Here is a 17,788-nt window from a genome sequence, read left to right as displayed (position 1 = left end):
CTTTGGACACCGCCCCCTCCCATCCAGCCACTCTTCCTTCAGGTATTTAGGGCTGTTTTTCTTGAAAACAAACAATTACTGTAATTTTTAAATTTAGTTATGGATTTTTGAAAGTTTGCATAAAGCAGGACATGACTGTCGTTTCATTTTTAAAAAATTAACTGCTTTGTTGAGATATCCACACACCACACAATTCATCCTTTTAAGTGTAAAATTCATTGGTTTTAGTATGTTCATGAAGTTGTGCAACCAACACCACTCTCTAATGTTAACACATTTTCATTCATCCCCAAAAGAAGCCAGTATCCATTAGCATTCTCTCATTCAACCAACATTCTCAGCCCTAGGCAACCACTAATTTACTTTCTGTCTCTGAATTTGCCTAATCTGAATACTCCATATAAATGGAATCATACAATATGTGGCCTTTTGTGACTGGCTTTCTTTATTTAGCATAATGTTTTCAAGGTTCACCCTTGTTGTAGCATGTATCAGTACTTCACTCCTTTTTTTTAAATATTTTTATTGTGAAATATAACATATATACATAAAAGCAATAACTTTCAAAGTATGATTTAACAAGTAGTTATAGAGCAAATTTCAAAGAATGCTATGGGTTACAGTTCCACAATTTCAGTTATTTCCTTATTGTGAAATATAACATAGATACAGAAAATGAGTAGTTAGAGCAAATTTTCATTCCTCTTTATGGCTGAAAAAGATTCCATTATATGGATATGCCACATTTTGTTTATCCGTTCATCAGTTGCTGGATATTTGGGTTATTTCCTCTTTTTGCCTATTATGAATAATGCTGCTATGAACATATGTGCCCAAGTTTTTGTGTGGACAAATGTTTTCACGTTTCTAGGGTATATAAATCTAGTAGTGGAATTGCTGGGCCAAGTGGTAACTCTATTTTTAACATGTTGATGAACTATCAAACTGTTTTCCCAAGTGACTGCACTATTTTAACAGTTCATTCATTTTTATAAGTTATGACCACTCAGGAAAAATGAAACACAGTGCTAGGAGCTGGGGATACACTGCTTAGAAAAACATATATGGTCCCTGCCTTCGAGAAGCTTACAGTCTAGTAAGAGAGAGAGCCATCAGACAAGCAATCAAACAAAAAGATAAAATTAAAATGTTGTTTAACAAAAGGGACCAAAGTTAAAAGAATAGAATGATTAAGATAAGTGCTATCAAAATAAAAAATAAAACCCAAGTTGTAGTCTATAGATAGGTACCAATAGCATCTTTCTCCCTGAGCCATGCCTATCCCCTTGAAGGAATCCGTCTGAAATCCCTGCTTTCCAGATCCTTGAGGGCCTGGTGTTTGTCCTATGTGCTGATAAATTGCCGTCTCTGCCTTTATCTCCCAAGTATACTGACCTGTGATTCCCCAGCTCTTGGGTCCTCTGGTGACATTGTCTACCTTTTGATCCCAAAAGATAATCTATTCCAACAGCTTCCTTGCTAAAGTGGGGAAATGCTCCACTCAGTCTTGTATCATGCACTCAGCAGGCCTTAAGGCTGGCTACCCTCTGCTCTCAGTTTTGTGGAAATTAGAAAATACCACTATTTTGATTCACTCTTTATTATGGCTTTCCTCTCCCTCAGACTCAGCATAAGCATTTGGAGACTGGGCCTAATTTAAAAACTACTTCATTCCTCCCCACTCAACCTGTACCAGCTTTACACATCTCAATGTTTTTTTCTTAAAATAATAGTTACTCTTAACCTTTCTGTGAGTTTGAGAATCTGAAAAAAAAGGTCTCTGAAAAATATGAACATGCACACATACCCCCCACCCCCACAATTTCTCATATGATCTCAAGGAATTTATAACCCACCTAAAATTCAACTATGGATTCCATGGAGGAATGGACCCAGACTAAGTCCAGTTTGAGGGTTTAAGTCTTGCCCTACCAATCCCCTTCCTAAGCGTTGGGGCTGCGTGGTCCATAGACTGCCTGTATCAGAAACGCTCTGGCTGCCTGTTGAGAAAGCAGACCTTTTGAATCCCAATCTCTGGGCATGGGTCCTTGGACTCTGCATGTATTAGTTTCTTGTGCTGCTGTAACAAAGTGTCACAAAGTTAGTGGCATAAAGTAAAAAAAAAAAAAAAATTATTCTCTTACAGTTCTGGAGGCCAGAAATCTGAAATCCATTTTACAGGGCTGAAGTCAAGGAGTCGACAGGGCCACCCTCGCTCTGGAGGCTCTCCCTAAGAAGAATCCGTTCCTGGCTTCTTTCAGCTTCCTGTGGCTGTTGGCATTCCTTGACTTGTGGCCAGGCTATTCCAAGCTCTGCCTCCGTGGTCACAGTGCCTTCCCTTCTTCTCTGTGTGTCAAATCTCACTCTGCCTCTCTCTCATAAGGACACTTGCAATTGAATTTACAACTCATCCATATAATCCAGGATAATCTCTCTGTCTCAAGATCTTTAACTCAATCACATCTGCAAAGATCCTTTTGCCATATAAGGTGACATTCACAGGTCCCAGGGATTGGGACCTGTTATCTTTGGGAGCCCTTGTTCAGCCTACTACATTGCATTTTTCACAAGCTTTCTGGGGGATGCTTAGAACAATGGGTTATGGAGATGACCTCCAAGGTGCTGAAGAAGTGGGGAGCTGTTCCCAGGCATTGGACACACTGGATCACAGAAAGAAGCAGTGGAAAGAATGTGGGCTACGGAGCCAACAAATATTGCACGGGTAGTTCTCACTCGGCTTTGTTGTAGCTCTGGCTTGTGGCAAGTCACCGAACCTCTCTGCCCTTGTGCATTTTTACCTATAAAATGCATGAGGCATCTGGCACATGTCAGCAGTGGAAGTTATTTTTATCGTCTTTCCTAGGAAGAGTTCCACTGAAAATAAAAAAAAAAATTTTTCCAAGGAAATGTGAAGAGGAAGGACAACTAATGGGTGGAGAGACACAAGACTCGGTTCTTGGATCTCTTCTCTTCTCTACCTACCCTAACTCCCTGGGGGACCTCAGCCAATCTTATGGCTTTAAATCCTAGCCCATGCCCCCTGAAAGTTTATCCCCAGCCCAGACCTCCCTCCCAAATGTCGGACTCACATATGCAATTGTCCCTATTTCATTCAGAGTAGAAGCCAAGTCCTTACAAGGACCTGGAAGGTTCTACAAGATCAGATACCTTTCTGCTCTCATCACCTACCACTCCAGCCCTTGTTCACTCTGCTCCCTACACTGATTCTCCTTGAACCTGCCAGGCATGCTCCTGCTTCAGGATTTTTGAACTAGCTGTTCTCTGTGCCTGGAATGCTGTTTCCACATAGGTGTCACAGGGTTTTGTGTAAACATAAGTCATTTCTCTGGGATGTATAGAACTGTAATTGCTGGGTCGTATGGTACTTACGTGCTATGTAAAATGTTCAGTTTTTAAAGAGACTGCTCAAATGTTTTCCAGAGTGGATGTGCCATTTTACATTCCCACCAGCAATGTATAAGTGGTCCAGTCTATCATTTCATTTTTTAAGATTGGAAAAATTATTTTTTTCAATTAAGTAATACATATCCATGTTTTAAAATCCAATTCAAGGAAGATAAAATGAAACATAAAGACTCCTGGCCTTCAAACTCCGATTCCAAGTTCCACTTCACTCCTCAGGGAAGAACCCTTAACACTTTCTTGTGTAAATATCCAGGATTTTCTAATACATATAGCAGTGTGTGTATGCACACACACACATATACATTTACATTTATTACTTTTTTGGATAAAAAATAGCAAAATTGTATATACTTCTCACACCCTGCTCTTAAAAAAACAACTGCTTTATTGGGGTATAGTTGATATATAGTAAACTATATACACCTGTGAAACCTCAGCACACTCAAGATAATGAATCTTTCCTTCACCCCCAAAAGTCTCTTTGCTCCCCTTTGTAATCAATTCCTGCTCCTCCCTTCCAGGACTACTGATCTGCTTTCTGTCACTATAGATTTGTTTGCACTTTGTAGAATACTATATAACATTTTTTGTCTTTTTTTTTTGTCTCAACCAGAGAGGCAGTCAGCGCCCCATCATGAGGCATCAGTACTTCATCCTGTGGGGAACACTTGGGATCATGCATTCGAGTTAACCAACTCCCTCCCAAATCCTCCCAGTACTTTCCATTGGGCTCGTCACATGGCAGGCTCTCGGGAAGGAAACCAGTTGCTTTACCAGTCCCTTCTGAGGCCTGGAAGCTGCCCAGAAGCTAAAGATGTTTTTTGGCCATGGTTCAGAGTTTGCTGATAAGAAAAACCAACAAGAGGCCCATAGCACAAGTCCTCCCAGAAGGTGGACCGCGCCACTGCTCGCAGGCATTTCCTGTTGACAGAGGCCCCATGCCCTTGGCCATTGTTCTTCTGAAGTAGGAAGGGCTGCAGAAACCTGGGAAGTCCTGCAGGAGGGGGAAGCCAACAGTGGCCCTAAATCCCACCCACTAGGGGAGATGGGCCAGCAGCTTAGCAGCCTCCCCTTCTGTGAGGACACTTTGCTTCCTGCCAATGTTCTTTGTAAAACAACATTATTTAGAGGAGGGGCTTGTGGCTATTATTCAAAAGGTAACATTAAAAAAAATTTGACATCAATCTGAATTACTTGATATAGAAAAATCAATCAGTACTAAGAGAATGCATTTTGAAATAATGGCACTTCCGAATCTTAATTCTTTCATGGACATAGGGCATCATGATTGAAGCAGGTGGAAGGACTGTTGGGGTCCTGGATTCTATTTAGAACTCCATCACCAACTCGTTGTATGATCTTTTGAGGGTTTCTTTGTGTTTTTCTCTCAAGTTCCAAATTTATAACATCAGATTACTGAAAATCACCTACTTTTTGATGCTCAGAAGCTAGGGAAGAGCTAATGGAACTGACAGCTATTAAAAGCTACATTTAAAAAAATAAGTAAATATGATGGTTAAGATCATGTGTTAACTTGGCTAGGTTATGGTGTCCAATTGTTTGGTCAAGCAAGCACTGGCCTGATTGTTACTGTGAGGGTATCTCGTAGATGGATCTAAATCATTAATCATTTGATTGCATCTACTGCTGATTACATCTACAATCAACACAGGAGATTGCCTTCAGCAATGAGAGTAGTCTCCCCATCCAAAAAGTTGGAGACTTTAAAGTGAGAAATGAGGATTTCAGCAGTAAGAAAGAAAGATTTCTATCTTTACTTCCGCCAGCCAGCTTTTCATGGGGAATTCAGCATCACCTTTACTGAAGCGTCCAACTTGCATCCTGCCCTATGGGATTTGGCCTTGCCAACCCCAAGGTTGCGTGAGTCAATTCCAATAATAACTGCCAATATGGGAGCTGGATAAACCCAACTTCCCAAAAGCCAGAACCAGCAATGGCAAGGAGTAGACAGGAACTACATTTCTGTTTATTGCGATAACTATTAAATCCCAGCCTCTTGGTACAATTCTATCTGCTCTTACTCTAACTGGCTCCTGAGACTTTATGGTATTACTGTCTAGTTTTATGTCCTCCCCTCCCAATTTTTTATTCTGAAAGATTTCAAATCTACAGAAAAGGTGAAAGAATTTCACCTGGATTCACCAGTTATCATTTTGCCAAATTTGCTTAATTTCTCCCTCTCTCTAAACAATTTGAAAGTAAACTGCAGCTATCATGACACTTTACCCTGAATTCATCAGTATGCATCTTCAACTAAACGCATTAAATACATCTTACATATATCTCCAAGGATATTCTCCTACATAACTACACTTTGATTACATTGCTTTGATAATATTATCTGATATAGAATCCATATTAAAATTTACTCAATTGTTCCAATAATGAATGATATAGTGTTTGCTTTCATTCAATCTAGGATCTAATCATTGGTTGTTTGCCTTTTTGGTCCAGGTTTCCTGTCTTGTAGCCCATTCCAAATCTGGATTTGTCCGTTTCCTTGTGTTCAGATTGAGGTTAAATGTTTTTGCAAGACTAATACAAGGCAATGTTGTATCCTTCCTTGTGCACCACATCAAGAAGCACATTGGTGATGCCGAGTTTGGCCACAGTTTAAGCTGGTGTCTCCCTGATCTCTCCATTGTAAAAGTGCTTTTCCCCTTGTATTTAATAAGTGAGCTGTAGGTAGTACATAAAAATCATGTGACTATCCAGTCCCCCCCAAGAAACTTTCATCTAATGGCTTCAGCATCTATTGATGACTTCTGCCTGAATCAATCATTTCATTGGTGGCTACAAAATGGTGATGCTATCCTTCTTTCCAAATTTATCAAATGAGGTTCTTTCTTAAGAAAGAGCTTCCATTCCGTGCCCCCCCCCCCCTTTTTTGAGTATTACTACAGACTCAAGAATAATTTTTTAAAAATTCTATGTTTTATAACTCATATAAAACATTGTGTTTTCAGACTGTCAGTTGCCTACTTTGGACAAGATATACAAATCATAAATATGAAGTCTACCTCTCCCCCATAAAAAAATCTCCCCATTCTCCCCTTTGATTATGTCAGGAGTTAGCTGTAGTTATCATTGGCAGTTAACTTCCTTAGACAACTGCAAGCTTGCTACTCAGTGTGGCCCCTGGACAATCAGGATCAACATCACCTGAGAGCTTATTAGAAATACATAATTTCAGGCCCCACCCAGACTTATGGAATCAGAATCTGCATTTTAGCAAGAGCTCCAGCTGATCTGTACCCACGTTAAAATCTGAGTAGCAATGGTCTCCAGAAGATACTTTAGAAGTGCTGGGTTCAATTCTTCAGACACTGGGTCTTAAGCAAAGAAATAGTGTGAGTACAAATAGCTGCCAAGTATACTGCATGAAGACCTTTATAGCAACAGACATAGCCCACGTCTGTCATCATGCCTTTTGGAAAAAAAATTCCAAAAATGTATTTTGCTTTCCTAAAATGATCTATGTTATTTCACTTTTTCATTCTCTGACAACTAAGAAACCAAGAAAATAAAAGTTGAAAGCCTATTTCAATCAAAGAGAGATGACAATAAGTACCCAAAACAAGGCTTCAGCTCTCAGTTTTTTGAAAAGCATTTTCCAAAAATTTTCTAAAATCTCTCGATTCCATGGCTGCTGCTTCCAAATCAATCCAGTAACAGCCACAGCAATTTCAACTATGTTATTCTGAATATACAAGTCAAATTGTTTGGTTCTGGTTCTGTCCTGGAAGATATTCAATAGCTAGTTAACACACTAGAAAACATTACTGTAGTCACTTTAACATTTTAGCATCTACCTTCAGCATTCCTGAAACCTTAACAAAGTAATTTAGACAAAAGAATAGAGAAGAGCAAAATGAAGGTTTAAGAGGCTGAGATTATGGAGGGACAAAGAGTAAAGGACATATTTACTTTTAAGTCTGTCTAGCCACATTCCTGAATGCTGGCAGAACTTGCTTGTTCTCTGTGGCCCCTGAGAAGAAACTCAGGAATTCCTGAGTCTTAGCCAGCAGTGGGTCATTTCCCCAAAGCTCAGGAGCAGGGCTGAGTAAAGTGGAACACTTCCTAGAAGCCATGTTGCCTAAGCACTGGAGACAGTTGGAGAAGGGAGAACATACCCAGATCCGGACTGTCATGGAACCCCTGTGAGGACCCTGGGCCATTAATTACCAGCAACAGAATGGAGGAAACTCGCTATATCTCACTGAGAGAACAAAAGTATACTGTAGATTTGCAAATATTTCATTTTTACTGTCAGTTCCCCAAAGTCCCCTGCCCCACAACTAAACAAATGGAAAAAGCTTGAGATGATCTTCTTGACCTATGAGTCAAGTGCTAGTTCAGATGCACTGGCACCAAGGAGGAAAGTTCCCTAGAATCAAATATCTGGGAGGAAAGACATACAAATGAATGGTAACAGTATAAATCCCATCTACCTTACCACAACTTCAGTGAAGACTGCAAGTCCAGAATATCCAGGCAAATTCTTTACCACCAAAATTCAACTTCAGCCCCTATGACAAAAAATGACACATCTAGAGCAGTATATATTTCTTCTTCATACTTCCTATAGATCCATATAAAGAAGGAATTTAAGTAAAATTCACTGAATGTCTCCCAATTCTGAATATATGCATACTCCACTAACCCAGCAATTCTATTTCTAGATTTATACCCCACAGAGATGGGTACATGTGTTCACTTAAAACATGTACTAAAATAGCGCTGTCCAGTAGGGTAGCCATTAGCCACATATAGCTATTTATATATAAAATAATTGGGATTAAGTAAAACTAAAAATTTGGTTCTTCAGTTAGCCACTTTTTGAATGCTTAATAGCCACATGACTGTGGTTACACTATTGGGCGGCAAAAACTACAGAACATTTCCATTGTAGCAGAGAGCGCTACTGTACAGCGATATACTAGAATGTCCTCAGTAGTGCTATTCTTAAAAACTCAAAACTGCAAGCCAGTCCACATACCCTTCAACGGTAGAATGGACAAATTGTGATATATTTAAAAATAGAGTATTACATAGCGATGAGAATGATCTACTACTACACGCAACAGTATGGATGAATCTCACAACGATAAGGAAGTCAGATGCAATATGTATACTGTAGATTCTGTTTACAGATAATATGACAGGTGAAAACATCCGAATAGTGGTTACCCTTGGGAGGGTAAGTGGTTATTGGAAAGTAGTACAAATTGGGCTTCTGGGGGACTCTTCATACTCTGTGCCTTGATCAGAGTGCTGGTTGCACTAATATTTGTGGAAACTCTGTTACCTGTACACTTACGATTTATGTACATTCAATATATGTAATATACTTCAATAAAAAGTATTAAAAATTAATTCAATCTACTGCATGCTAAGCATTTTTCACTTACATATATGCCCTTTGCTTTTACATTGTTAAAATTGTTTTCCCTTTATACTGGAGAGTCTTTTGAATGCAAGTTCTTTTCTTTTTGTATATACTCCTTTTCATCCTCAATTTGACACAGTACATTGAACACAATACATGACAATTGGTCATTAAGGGTGAAATTTTTGAAATCAAGAGCTTGCTTGAAATATTTTGATTTTCTTCACTTCTCCACAAAGACAATAGTGGAAAGGGCTTTTCACAAGGTGATAGAGATCTCTGGCTTGCTGCCAAATTTTCCAGGCTTACCCACAAAGCAAGCATATGTTGTTGCTAGTAGCCTCTTGACAAACACTTCAACTTCCTTCTAATTTCCTTGAAAAGCAAATAGATGACAGATGGATAGCAAGTTAGACTTAAAAAGGGCGGTGTATTCCTTACAATAAATGTTGGAAAAATTCTAACAATAAAGTGAAACAATAATGACTGCAATTCTTAAGAATTTAGAGTACCAACCTCTACAAGGGTGGGAATACTTAAAAATTGCAAGGGATGCTTAACAATACACTTTCTTGGCAGAAGCAAAGGTAAATATACTAATTGGGTTCCCCCAAAGGTAAACCCTAAGCAAAGGATTTGGATTCCATTTCTTTGGGAGGCAATTCTAGAAAGCAGAAGTAAGGGAGAGGAAAAAGTGAGACAGGAAGAGAAGAATAATCAAGGGTGAGTTAATGAGATGGTTCCAGCTGTGGTAACCTACCCAGCTCCACTGAGGATCTTTTGAGTAGAGTGAACCCACCAAGAGTCAGGGAGGCTGGAATTTTTACAAACCAGCCCCTGGTTCCTTACAGGTTGACGGTTGCTCCAGACTGCCCCCATGTAAAAGTTGAGCAAGCTCCAGTGGGGCAGGAGCCAAATTCTCAGGCAGAAAAACAAAAACACAGGGGTTGAAGTTGGAGGCCGTCAGCATGCATGGGAACTCTCCACTGGGGCTCAGAGGGTGGCCTTACAGGTTGTGGGATGGGGATGAGCGGCATCTACACAGAGGCAGATCTCTTACTATGTTAAGAGATCTTGCTAGAAAATTGCCAGACACTATTCACAATTGTTCCAACTTTCTTGAACATTAAATATCAAAGGCACAAAAGTACTACATATGATTAAAGTCTCATGTTTTAGCTATTATCACCCATTAAAGCAAGTCATTCTAAGTAAATACACACTTTGTCCATTTGCTATGTTTCTGCCATATGTGTGCCTGTTTTTCAGTAAATGGAACACAGTATATTTTCCCATGCCAGTGCTTCTTTCACGTGCTTTGTATGCCGCCCAGTTTCTCTAAGATCAAAGGAAGGACTACAAGTAGGATGTTACAGATGGAGGAGCACCATCTTTCAACATAGGTCACCCTCCCCAAGCTTTTAAAACTCCAGATATTCACCCACACCTCAAGATGTGATATTTCCTCTGCCCTATCAGGAGTGCATGTAGGTGTGTGTTGGGTTTAGATATAACCCACCCAACTGAGTACCACTAATCTAAACAATGTACTCAAAAGATTCCATCTAAACCCCCAGTTACATCTTTGAAAATTAAAGCTGTTAAAAGAATGGATGTAGTATATCCTATTGGCAGTTCTCTACTTAAACCAATAAAACATTTGTTAGCGGCCATTTTATTTTAATATCTTTTCAAATTAGTATGAATTTGTGTATATGTTTACACAAATATGTATCAGTCCATCCTCCATTCACTCTTCAGTCTAGACTTCTGTAGGAGGAAGTTTCTGAGACTCCAAGGTGACTACTTTAGTCAGAGGTGGTGTCTCAAGGAGCCCCTCAGTCTTCAAATCAAGCGTGCTGGGTGCGGCCTTGCTCCCTGACAGCAAGGCCCGTTCCGTAGTGCCAGTGTCCTGGGAAAGTTCCACAGGCAAGTAGCTTCTGTCCTTTTCTAGCTGCACAATGCAGATGCCACTTCTGTTGTAGCCCAAGCTTACATATCCAGGTGCTTGTAGAGCCTACGACTTTTCTCTTTTTTATTTTTATTGCCATGTTTTTTCCAAGGCTTCCCAGACCCGTTCTCTGAGCTCACAGTAGTTGCAGTCACCAGACCACTCCCAGGCTTGTAGCCCATCACAGCCTGAACTCCTTTGGTCAAAGCTCTCACATTCTCCTAGGAATAAGAGAAAACATTGAGATGTCAGCAGGCTACTTCCTTTAGGGAATATGCACACTATTGTTTATGGACAAGATAAACCCCAGATGGGGGAGTGGTGGTGGTGGTAAACCACTCAGATTTAAGAAAGCAGATTTCCATCTCCTTCATTTCCTTTCTCCCCAAAACTTTAAATGGTAAGTTTCCCAGAATTCTGTCTTCTGTTTATTTTCTTCTCCCGTATTTGCTCCCTCATCAACTTTGAGTCCCATAACTTCCAATATCATCTATAACCATCTATATAACTAGACTCCTGGTCTCCTGAAAATCTCTATCTTGATATCCAAATTCAACTTGCCTCAAACAAAATTAGCTTCTCATTCTACATTTTGGTATAAGAATTTGCCCAACTGCCCAACTAGCACACTCTACCTTTGCTACTTTATCTTCCTTCAGCCCCTACATATACTCAAGTCACAAAATTCTGTTGATTCCAATTTCTAGAACCTTGTTCATCTATCCTCTCCCTTCAACTCCTGCTACTCTAATCCAGTTGTTCACTAGTTTTCACTTGCAGTACCACTGCAAGATGCCTGTCTCTCTGCCTCTAGCCTCTTTTTTCTCTAACCCATCGTCCACATTTCTCCCAGTTATCTAACCATGTATTGCTCTATTCCTGTGCTCATAAATCTCTGATGGCTCCCCTTAACAAGCCCACCTATGACATAGATCTTTACTTATAAAATTCACCTCCCCGTATCTTTATGCCTTCGTTCCCATTTCTCCTCCTGCCTGGAAATGTAGCCCTCCCCACCTTCCAACTACACATATACACATACATACTTACTTTTTATTTTGAAATAATTTCAAATTTACAAGACAGTTGCAAAAATAATACAAACTCCATACAGAGAACTTCAATACTCCCTCCCCCCAGATACCCAGATCCACCAATTTTAACATTCTGTCACCTTTCCTGTATCATTCTATCAACCTACCTACCTATCTTCTGAACATTTCAGAGCAGGTCACACACATAATCCTTGAACATATAATACTTCCATGTACATTTCCTATGAACAAGGACATGCACTTATGTAATCACTTTAAGTGCAGTTATCAAGTTCAAGAAATTTAACAGATATAAAGTTTACACTCTATATTCCAATTTTTTTATTTCCAAGTAATATCCTTTTGAGCCTTTTCTCCTCCATTTTTAGATACCATCCAGTACTATGTATTGAATTTAATTATCATTATCTTTTTATCTTTTTTTAGTTGTGGAAACATACATACAACATAAATATTCCCATCCCGACCCCTCCCAAGCACACCACTCAGTGAGATTAATTACATTCATAATGTTGCAGTGCCCTCATCTCCATCCATTACTGGAACTTTCCCTTTACCCCAAACAGGAATCCTACATTATTTTGCACTAACTCACCACTGCCTATTCGTACCACTATGATAACCTGTACTCTAACAATTTTCTGCCTCTTGAGTTTGCATATTCTCTGATATTTTCTTTGTAGCTAGCATGAGGATTAAATTTAACATTCTAAATCTGTAACAATCTTGCTTGCTTTGATCCCAACTTAACTTTAATAGTATACATAAACTATATATCTATACCCCACCCCCGCATCTTTATGTAGTTCTTGTCACAAATTTATACATTTTTATACATTTTGAGTTCCAAACCACTGATTTATCATTGCATTTTATGCACGTGTTTAGATCCAACAGAAAGTAAAAAGCAGAGCTACATATAAAATGGTACTGGTATTTATATGTACTCATATTATGATCTTTACCAGAGATCTTATTTCTTCATGTGGCTTAACTGTCAGTGTTCTTTCATTTAAACCTGCAGAGCTCCCTTTAATATTTCTTGTAGGGCCACTCCAGTGATGACAAAGTCCCTCAGCTTTTGTTTACCTGGGAATGTCTTAATCTCTTCCTCACTTTTTTTTTTTCCTAAACAAATAGCTTAAGTATTTTGTTTGCAACTAAGCTTATTAACACTGTATAATGAAAATGTACAAATAATGATGTCGCAGTTTTTGGTTAGATTTAAGTCAAAGCCATTCATTAGCAAGGAATCTTTGAATTTGAGTATTCTGGAAATTTCTCTAAGCCATTTGATCAGAACAGCTGAATATTACCTTACTTTGGAAGGTACTGGCATATATTTAAAATAACTCAGAATTTTTCAAAACAAGTCCTAATTTAAAAAACTATCCTATATTAAACTAAAACAATTTTAATAGAACTTTCCTGTCCAGAAATAATAATAATAAAGGAAACAAAGCATTTTGTAAAATATGGTCCTGAACAAGTCACAGTAAAAAATAAATGTACACTTAACTTCCACCTCCTCAAGGCAGGCTACTTTCTGTTCCTCAGCCTTGGAAACAAAGTGAAGGACAGCCTGCAAGCAACCTCAGGCAGGGGGTTGCCAAAACAAAGCTCAAGCAGTTGAACATGGACATCTCTTAAAAGCTATGGAACGATCCCTGATGTTCCTAGGGCTCTAGGGGAGAATTTTTCCCTGGAGAGGTTTAGTTGTCCTGGGGGCTCCTGGATTGTGTGAATGAGGTGAGCACAGACTCCATGTGGGTATTTTAAGGCTTGGAGTCAAAGTATTTTTCCAACATGGTTAGGCAGAGTTCATGTGTCAAATGGCCCAACCTTCAGTTTATTCTAATTCCTCACCAAGCATTTGTAGACCTAGACCTCAGACCTTCGCTATGTCATCATCATAATCACATCTTATGTCCATCCTAAGTTATGATTCATATTCTGTGCCTGGAAACAGTCCCTGTATTTAACAATACCTACACGTAAAACAATCCACCATTACAACTTATATGGTTACAAAACATTAATGATCTTCTGTAGACCAAGGAAATGTTTTTAACCATAATTTGATAATTGTGTATCAAATTCACAGTCAGAATCCTGAAGATAAAAAAAATTTGCACAAAACAAATAACTTGTAATACACATACACACATGTACACACACTCTCATATACACTTCTTACAGACTGTGCTTGGGGAAATTCCATGTGTTGAGTGCCACTGGAAGCATATTTTGCTAAACTGCTGCTCCAAGTTTTTTGTTTGGTAAATCTATCACAGTTGGGCACAGCTGTTTATTGGATGAGCAGGAAAGACAGACATGCTTGTGGCAACCAAAAAATTTCAAGGTCTTTCAAGCTGTAGAAAATATGGTCCTGCAGAAATGATTATGTGTTTTCAGTATGTAAAGCTGGAGCTGAAATGTGGTATGAAACCAGTTGCAAAAAGTGTACAGCAGCTATCTCTTGAGGTCAAACCTGGTACTCAGATATGCAAGAAACTTCCAGGACATGTAGCTTGTTGTATCATATCACTGCATAATCCGATCATGTGTGAATTTCACAAAAGATTCATATTGTTCTGCTAGTTTGGTATTGAGGATTTGCTCATACTTCTCCTTAATTTTATCTTCATGGTCTTTTAAGAGAAAGTCACATATTATTCAAACTTCAGGTAGGGTAAAGGTGGGCTGGTCCTTCCTAGGGGGAACCTGGAGAACTAGATGCTGTGAATGCTGAGTAGTGAGGATGACTTGCTAAAGTACAAGCTTCACGCTGATTAAGAACAACTTCTAAATGTCTCTACCTCCGGTAATGACTATGTTCTTGTTTTATGTTCTGAAAACTTTTCTCCAGAGTTGGAAGGTGTGCCAGTTTGAATGTATTGTGTCTCCCAAAACGCCACTGTCTTTGATGCACTCTTGTGTGGGCATTCTTTGAGTGTTTCCATGGAGATACAACCCACCCAACTGCAGGTGATAACTCTGATTAGATAACTTCCATGGAGGTGTGGCCCTGCCCATTCAGCGTGGGCTTTGATTAGTTTACTAGCGCACTATGTAAGCTCAGACAGAAGGAGTGAGATTGCTACAGCCAAGAGGGACACGTTGAAGAATGCACAGGAGCTGAGAGAGGAGCTGCAACTTACATAGACATTTTGAAGACGGCCATTGAAAGCAGTTTTGCTAATGCTTTGGAGGTACTAGCCCAGAGTTTGCCCTCAGAAGCTGACACAGAGATCTTCTGGAGAATGCCATTTTGAAACACAACCCAGGAGCAAGCAGATGCCAGCCACATGCCTTCTCAGCTAATAGAGGTTTTCCAGATGCCAATGGCCTTTCTCCAGTGAAGGTACCCTACTATTTAAGGACACTTTATGGCCTTAAGACTGTAACTGTGTAAACAAATAAACCCGTTTTATAAAAGCCAATCCATTTCTGGTGTTTTGCAAAACGGCATTAGCAAACTGGAACAGAAGGCATTGCTGGCTACTGGGCAGGGAGGACTGCTGCAGAGTTGGCAGTGGGATCTGGGATCTGTGTCTGAAGTGGTGTTGGCCTGGTGCCCAAGGGCCTAAGGCCTGGAGTGGGGCTGGGCAGAGGTGCGGTGCCACTGCTTCAGGGAGCTGGGGCTTAGCAGCGCCACCTCAAACTCTATGGGCTGCTTCAACATTGTCCTGCACACAATGCTGCTGAAGGGCCAGGGACTAGGCACAGATGTGGCAGTAACTGCAGTCTTGACCTCCGGCTCCTTGGGGGGGCTCACAAGCCAAGCCAGTTCCAATGGCGCCGCCTCTAGCACCTGGCCCCTTCCTCACTTTTGAAAGACAATTTTGTCAGATATAGAATTCTTGGTCAGCAATTTTTGCTTTCAGCAGTTCAAATGTTTTCCCACTGTCTTCTTGCCTCCATGGCTTCTAATGAGAAACTGGCACTTACTAAGGCTCCCTTGTACATGACATGCTGCTTCTCCCTTGCAGCTTTTAGAATTCTCTATCTTTGGCATTCAACAGTTTGATTATAACATGGTGTGTTGTGGGTCTATTTGGGTTTATCCAGTTTGGAGTTCATTAAGCATCTTGGACGTGTATATTAATGTTTTTTGTTAAATTTGGGAAATTTTCCACTATTAATTCTCTGAATATTTTCTCTACCCATTTCTTTTTTCCCCTTCTGGGGCTCCTACAATGAATACATTAGTACTTTGTTCACGTTTTCTTCATTCTTTTTTTCTTTCTGCTCCTCAGACTGGATGATTTCAATTGTCTTATCTTCAAGTTCACAGATTTCTTCCTTTTGTCAACTTCAATCTGTTGTTGAACCTCTATAAGAAATTTTTATTATTGTGATCTTCATCTCTGTTTGATTCTTTCTCATAATTTCCATCTACTGATATTCTCTTTGTGTTCATCTATTGTTTTCCTGGTTCCTTTCAGTTCTTTGTCCTTGTCCATGTTTTCCTTTAGCACTCTGAGCATATTTAGGGCCACTTAAAAAAATCTTTGCCCTGGAATGCCCCTGGTCTGATCCTCTCCATTGATAGTTTCTAATGCTTTAAACTTCATCTCCTTTCTTGGGCTATTGCTTCTTGTTTCGTTGTATGTTTTGTAACCTTTTGTTTGAAACCTGGACATTTTGTTATTTTAATATGTTATCGCTGGAATTTAGACTTTGTGGTGCCTATTCCTAAGCTTGTATCCAGTTAGCATTATGACAGAACTTTCCTTGAATGCAGAGTTAACAAAAAGTAAAGAAATAAAAGGAAAAATGGAAAACACCTTTCCTAGGCTTTGTAGATTGACCTTGGAAAGTACTCTCTTTCAGAGCTTGTGCATACAAACGTAAGGGCTTCCCTGGTCCTTCCTGCACATGCATCTTATCTTGGGCATGTGCATGTGGCCCTAGGAATTCCCCTGTTTATGTGGTTCCCTATGTCCTCTCTTCCCTAGGAAAGTTTCCTCATGGTCCCAGGTACTGCAGTCTATGTTCTAAAGCCAGCAATCCCTTGCCCCAGCAACTACCTGACTGCTCGCCCAGTATTCTGTAGGAGAGCTCTGAGTTGGCTTCTACACACAGGGCAGATACAGGGATACCTAGTCCCTCAGGCCACCACCAAACAGACTGGGCCAGACATACCTGCTCCCAGTAAGTGAACGAGGGTTAATCTGCTCCCTCTGGAACTGAGACTCGGAATCTGCCCTGGGAATGCAGGCTGGCTCCATGCCAAGCTGATGAAGAGTACAGGAGGGGCTAGCCAGGATGCCACAAAATCCTACTGCTTTTATGTTGCCTTTTTCTTGATTTGGCACTTGCCGTGTAACTGCAGTCCTGTAACTGTTTTCTAGAGCTTTGAGAAAGATGTTTCTGCCAGTTCTTGCTGATTGTTCAAACCTTCTGTGGGGGAAGGGAGCCCTGAAGCATCTCACTCCATCATCTTGATTGGGTTGGGTACCATCCAAACTGGCATGTTCTTAATCATCCCTTAAAGTACAGCATAAAAATCACCTCCTCTGCCCAAGACTCCAGATTAACTGTTACTTCATCTGGATTTATAATGTACTTAATGGTACCACTGTCCTAGCATTAACATGTCACACTATTTATTTAACTTGTTTGTCTCCCCTCTGTGAAAATGTCAACCCCTTGAAAGCAAGAGTTAGATCTTATTCATTTTGTATTCCAAATCCTAGTGCAGTGACTTACACATAGGAAATAAAGCTTTTATAAACTTGAGATTTTAATTTAATCTATTTAAAGTAAAACAACAAAAAAACTAAACAAAGTTTAACTTTACTTAGAAAGAAAATTTTAATCCAACATGATTTGTAAGTAAAAAGCAGTATTTTATGATCTTATAATAAGAAAATATTGCTCTAGAAGTTAAACGTTAGACCTATGAATTACTAAAATTAACCATAAACTTTTGGATTTTTT

The 17,788-nt window shown here is 39.6% G+C and overlaps 2 protein-coding genes across 2 annotated transcripts in view; both read right to left on the bottom strand.

Moving 5' to 3' along the window:
- TMEM44 (transmembrane protein 44) overlaps positions 1 to 3,629 on the bottom strand; it is a 53,765-nt gene extending 50,136 nt beyond the window's left edge. Inside the window, exon 1 of the mRNA XM_037837990.1 lies at positions 2,145 to 3,629. The gene's annotated coding sequence lies outside the window, so the exon portion shown is untranslated. The remainder of the gene's footprint in view (positions 1 to 2,144) is intronic.
- Positions 3,630 to 6,484: 2,855 nt separating this feature from the next.
- LSG1 (large 60S subunit nuclear export GTPase 1) overlaps positions 6,485 to 17,788 on the bottom strand; it is a 44,866-nt gene continuing 33,562 nt past the window's right edge. The window contains exon 14 of the mRNA XM_037837964.1: positions 6,485 to 11,008. Coding sequence (XP_037693892.1) covers positions 10,829 to 11,008 — 180 coding nt within the window. The 3' untranslated portion in view covers positions 6,485 to 10,828. The remainder of the gene's footprint in view (positions 11,009 to 17,788) is intronic.

The sequence above is a fragment of the Choloepus didactylus genome, chromosome 1 (assembly GCF_015220235.1).
Source record: "Choloepus didactylus isolate mChoDid1 chromosome 1, mChoDid1.pri, whole genome shotgun sequence".
Taxonomy (NCBI): Eukaryota; Metazoa; Chordata; class Mammalia; order Pilosa; family Megalonychidae; genus Choloepus; species Choloepus didactylus.
This window is presented reverse-complemented; position numbering and strand designations above follow the sequence as displayed.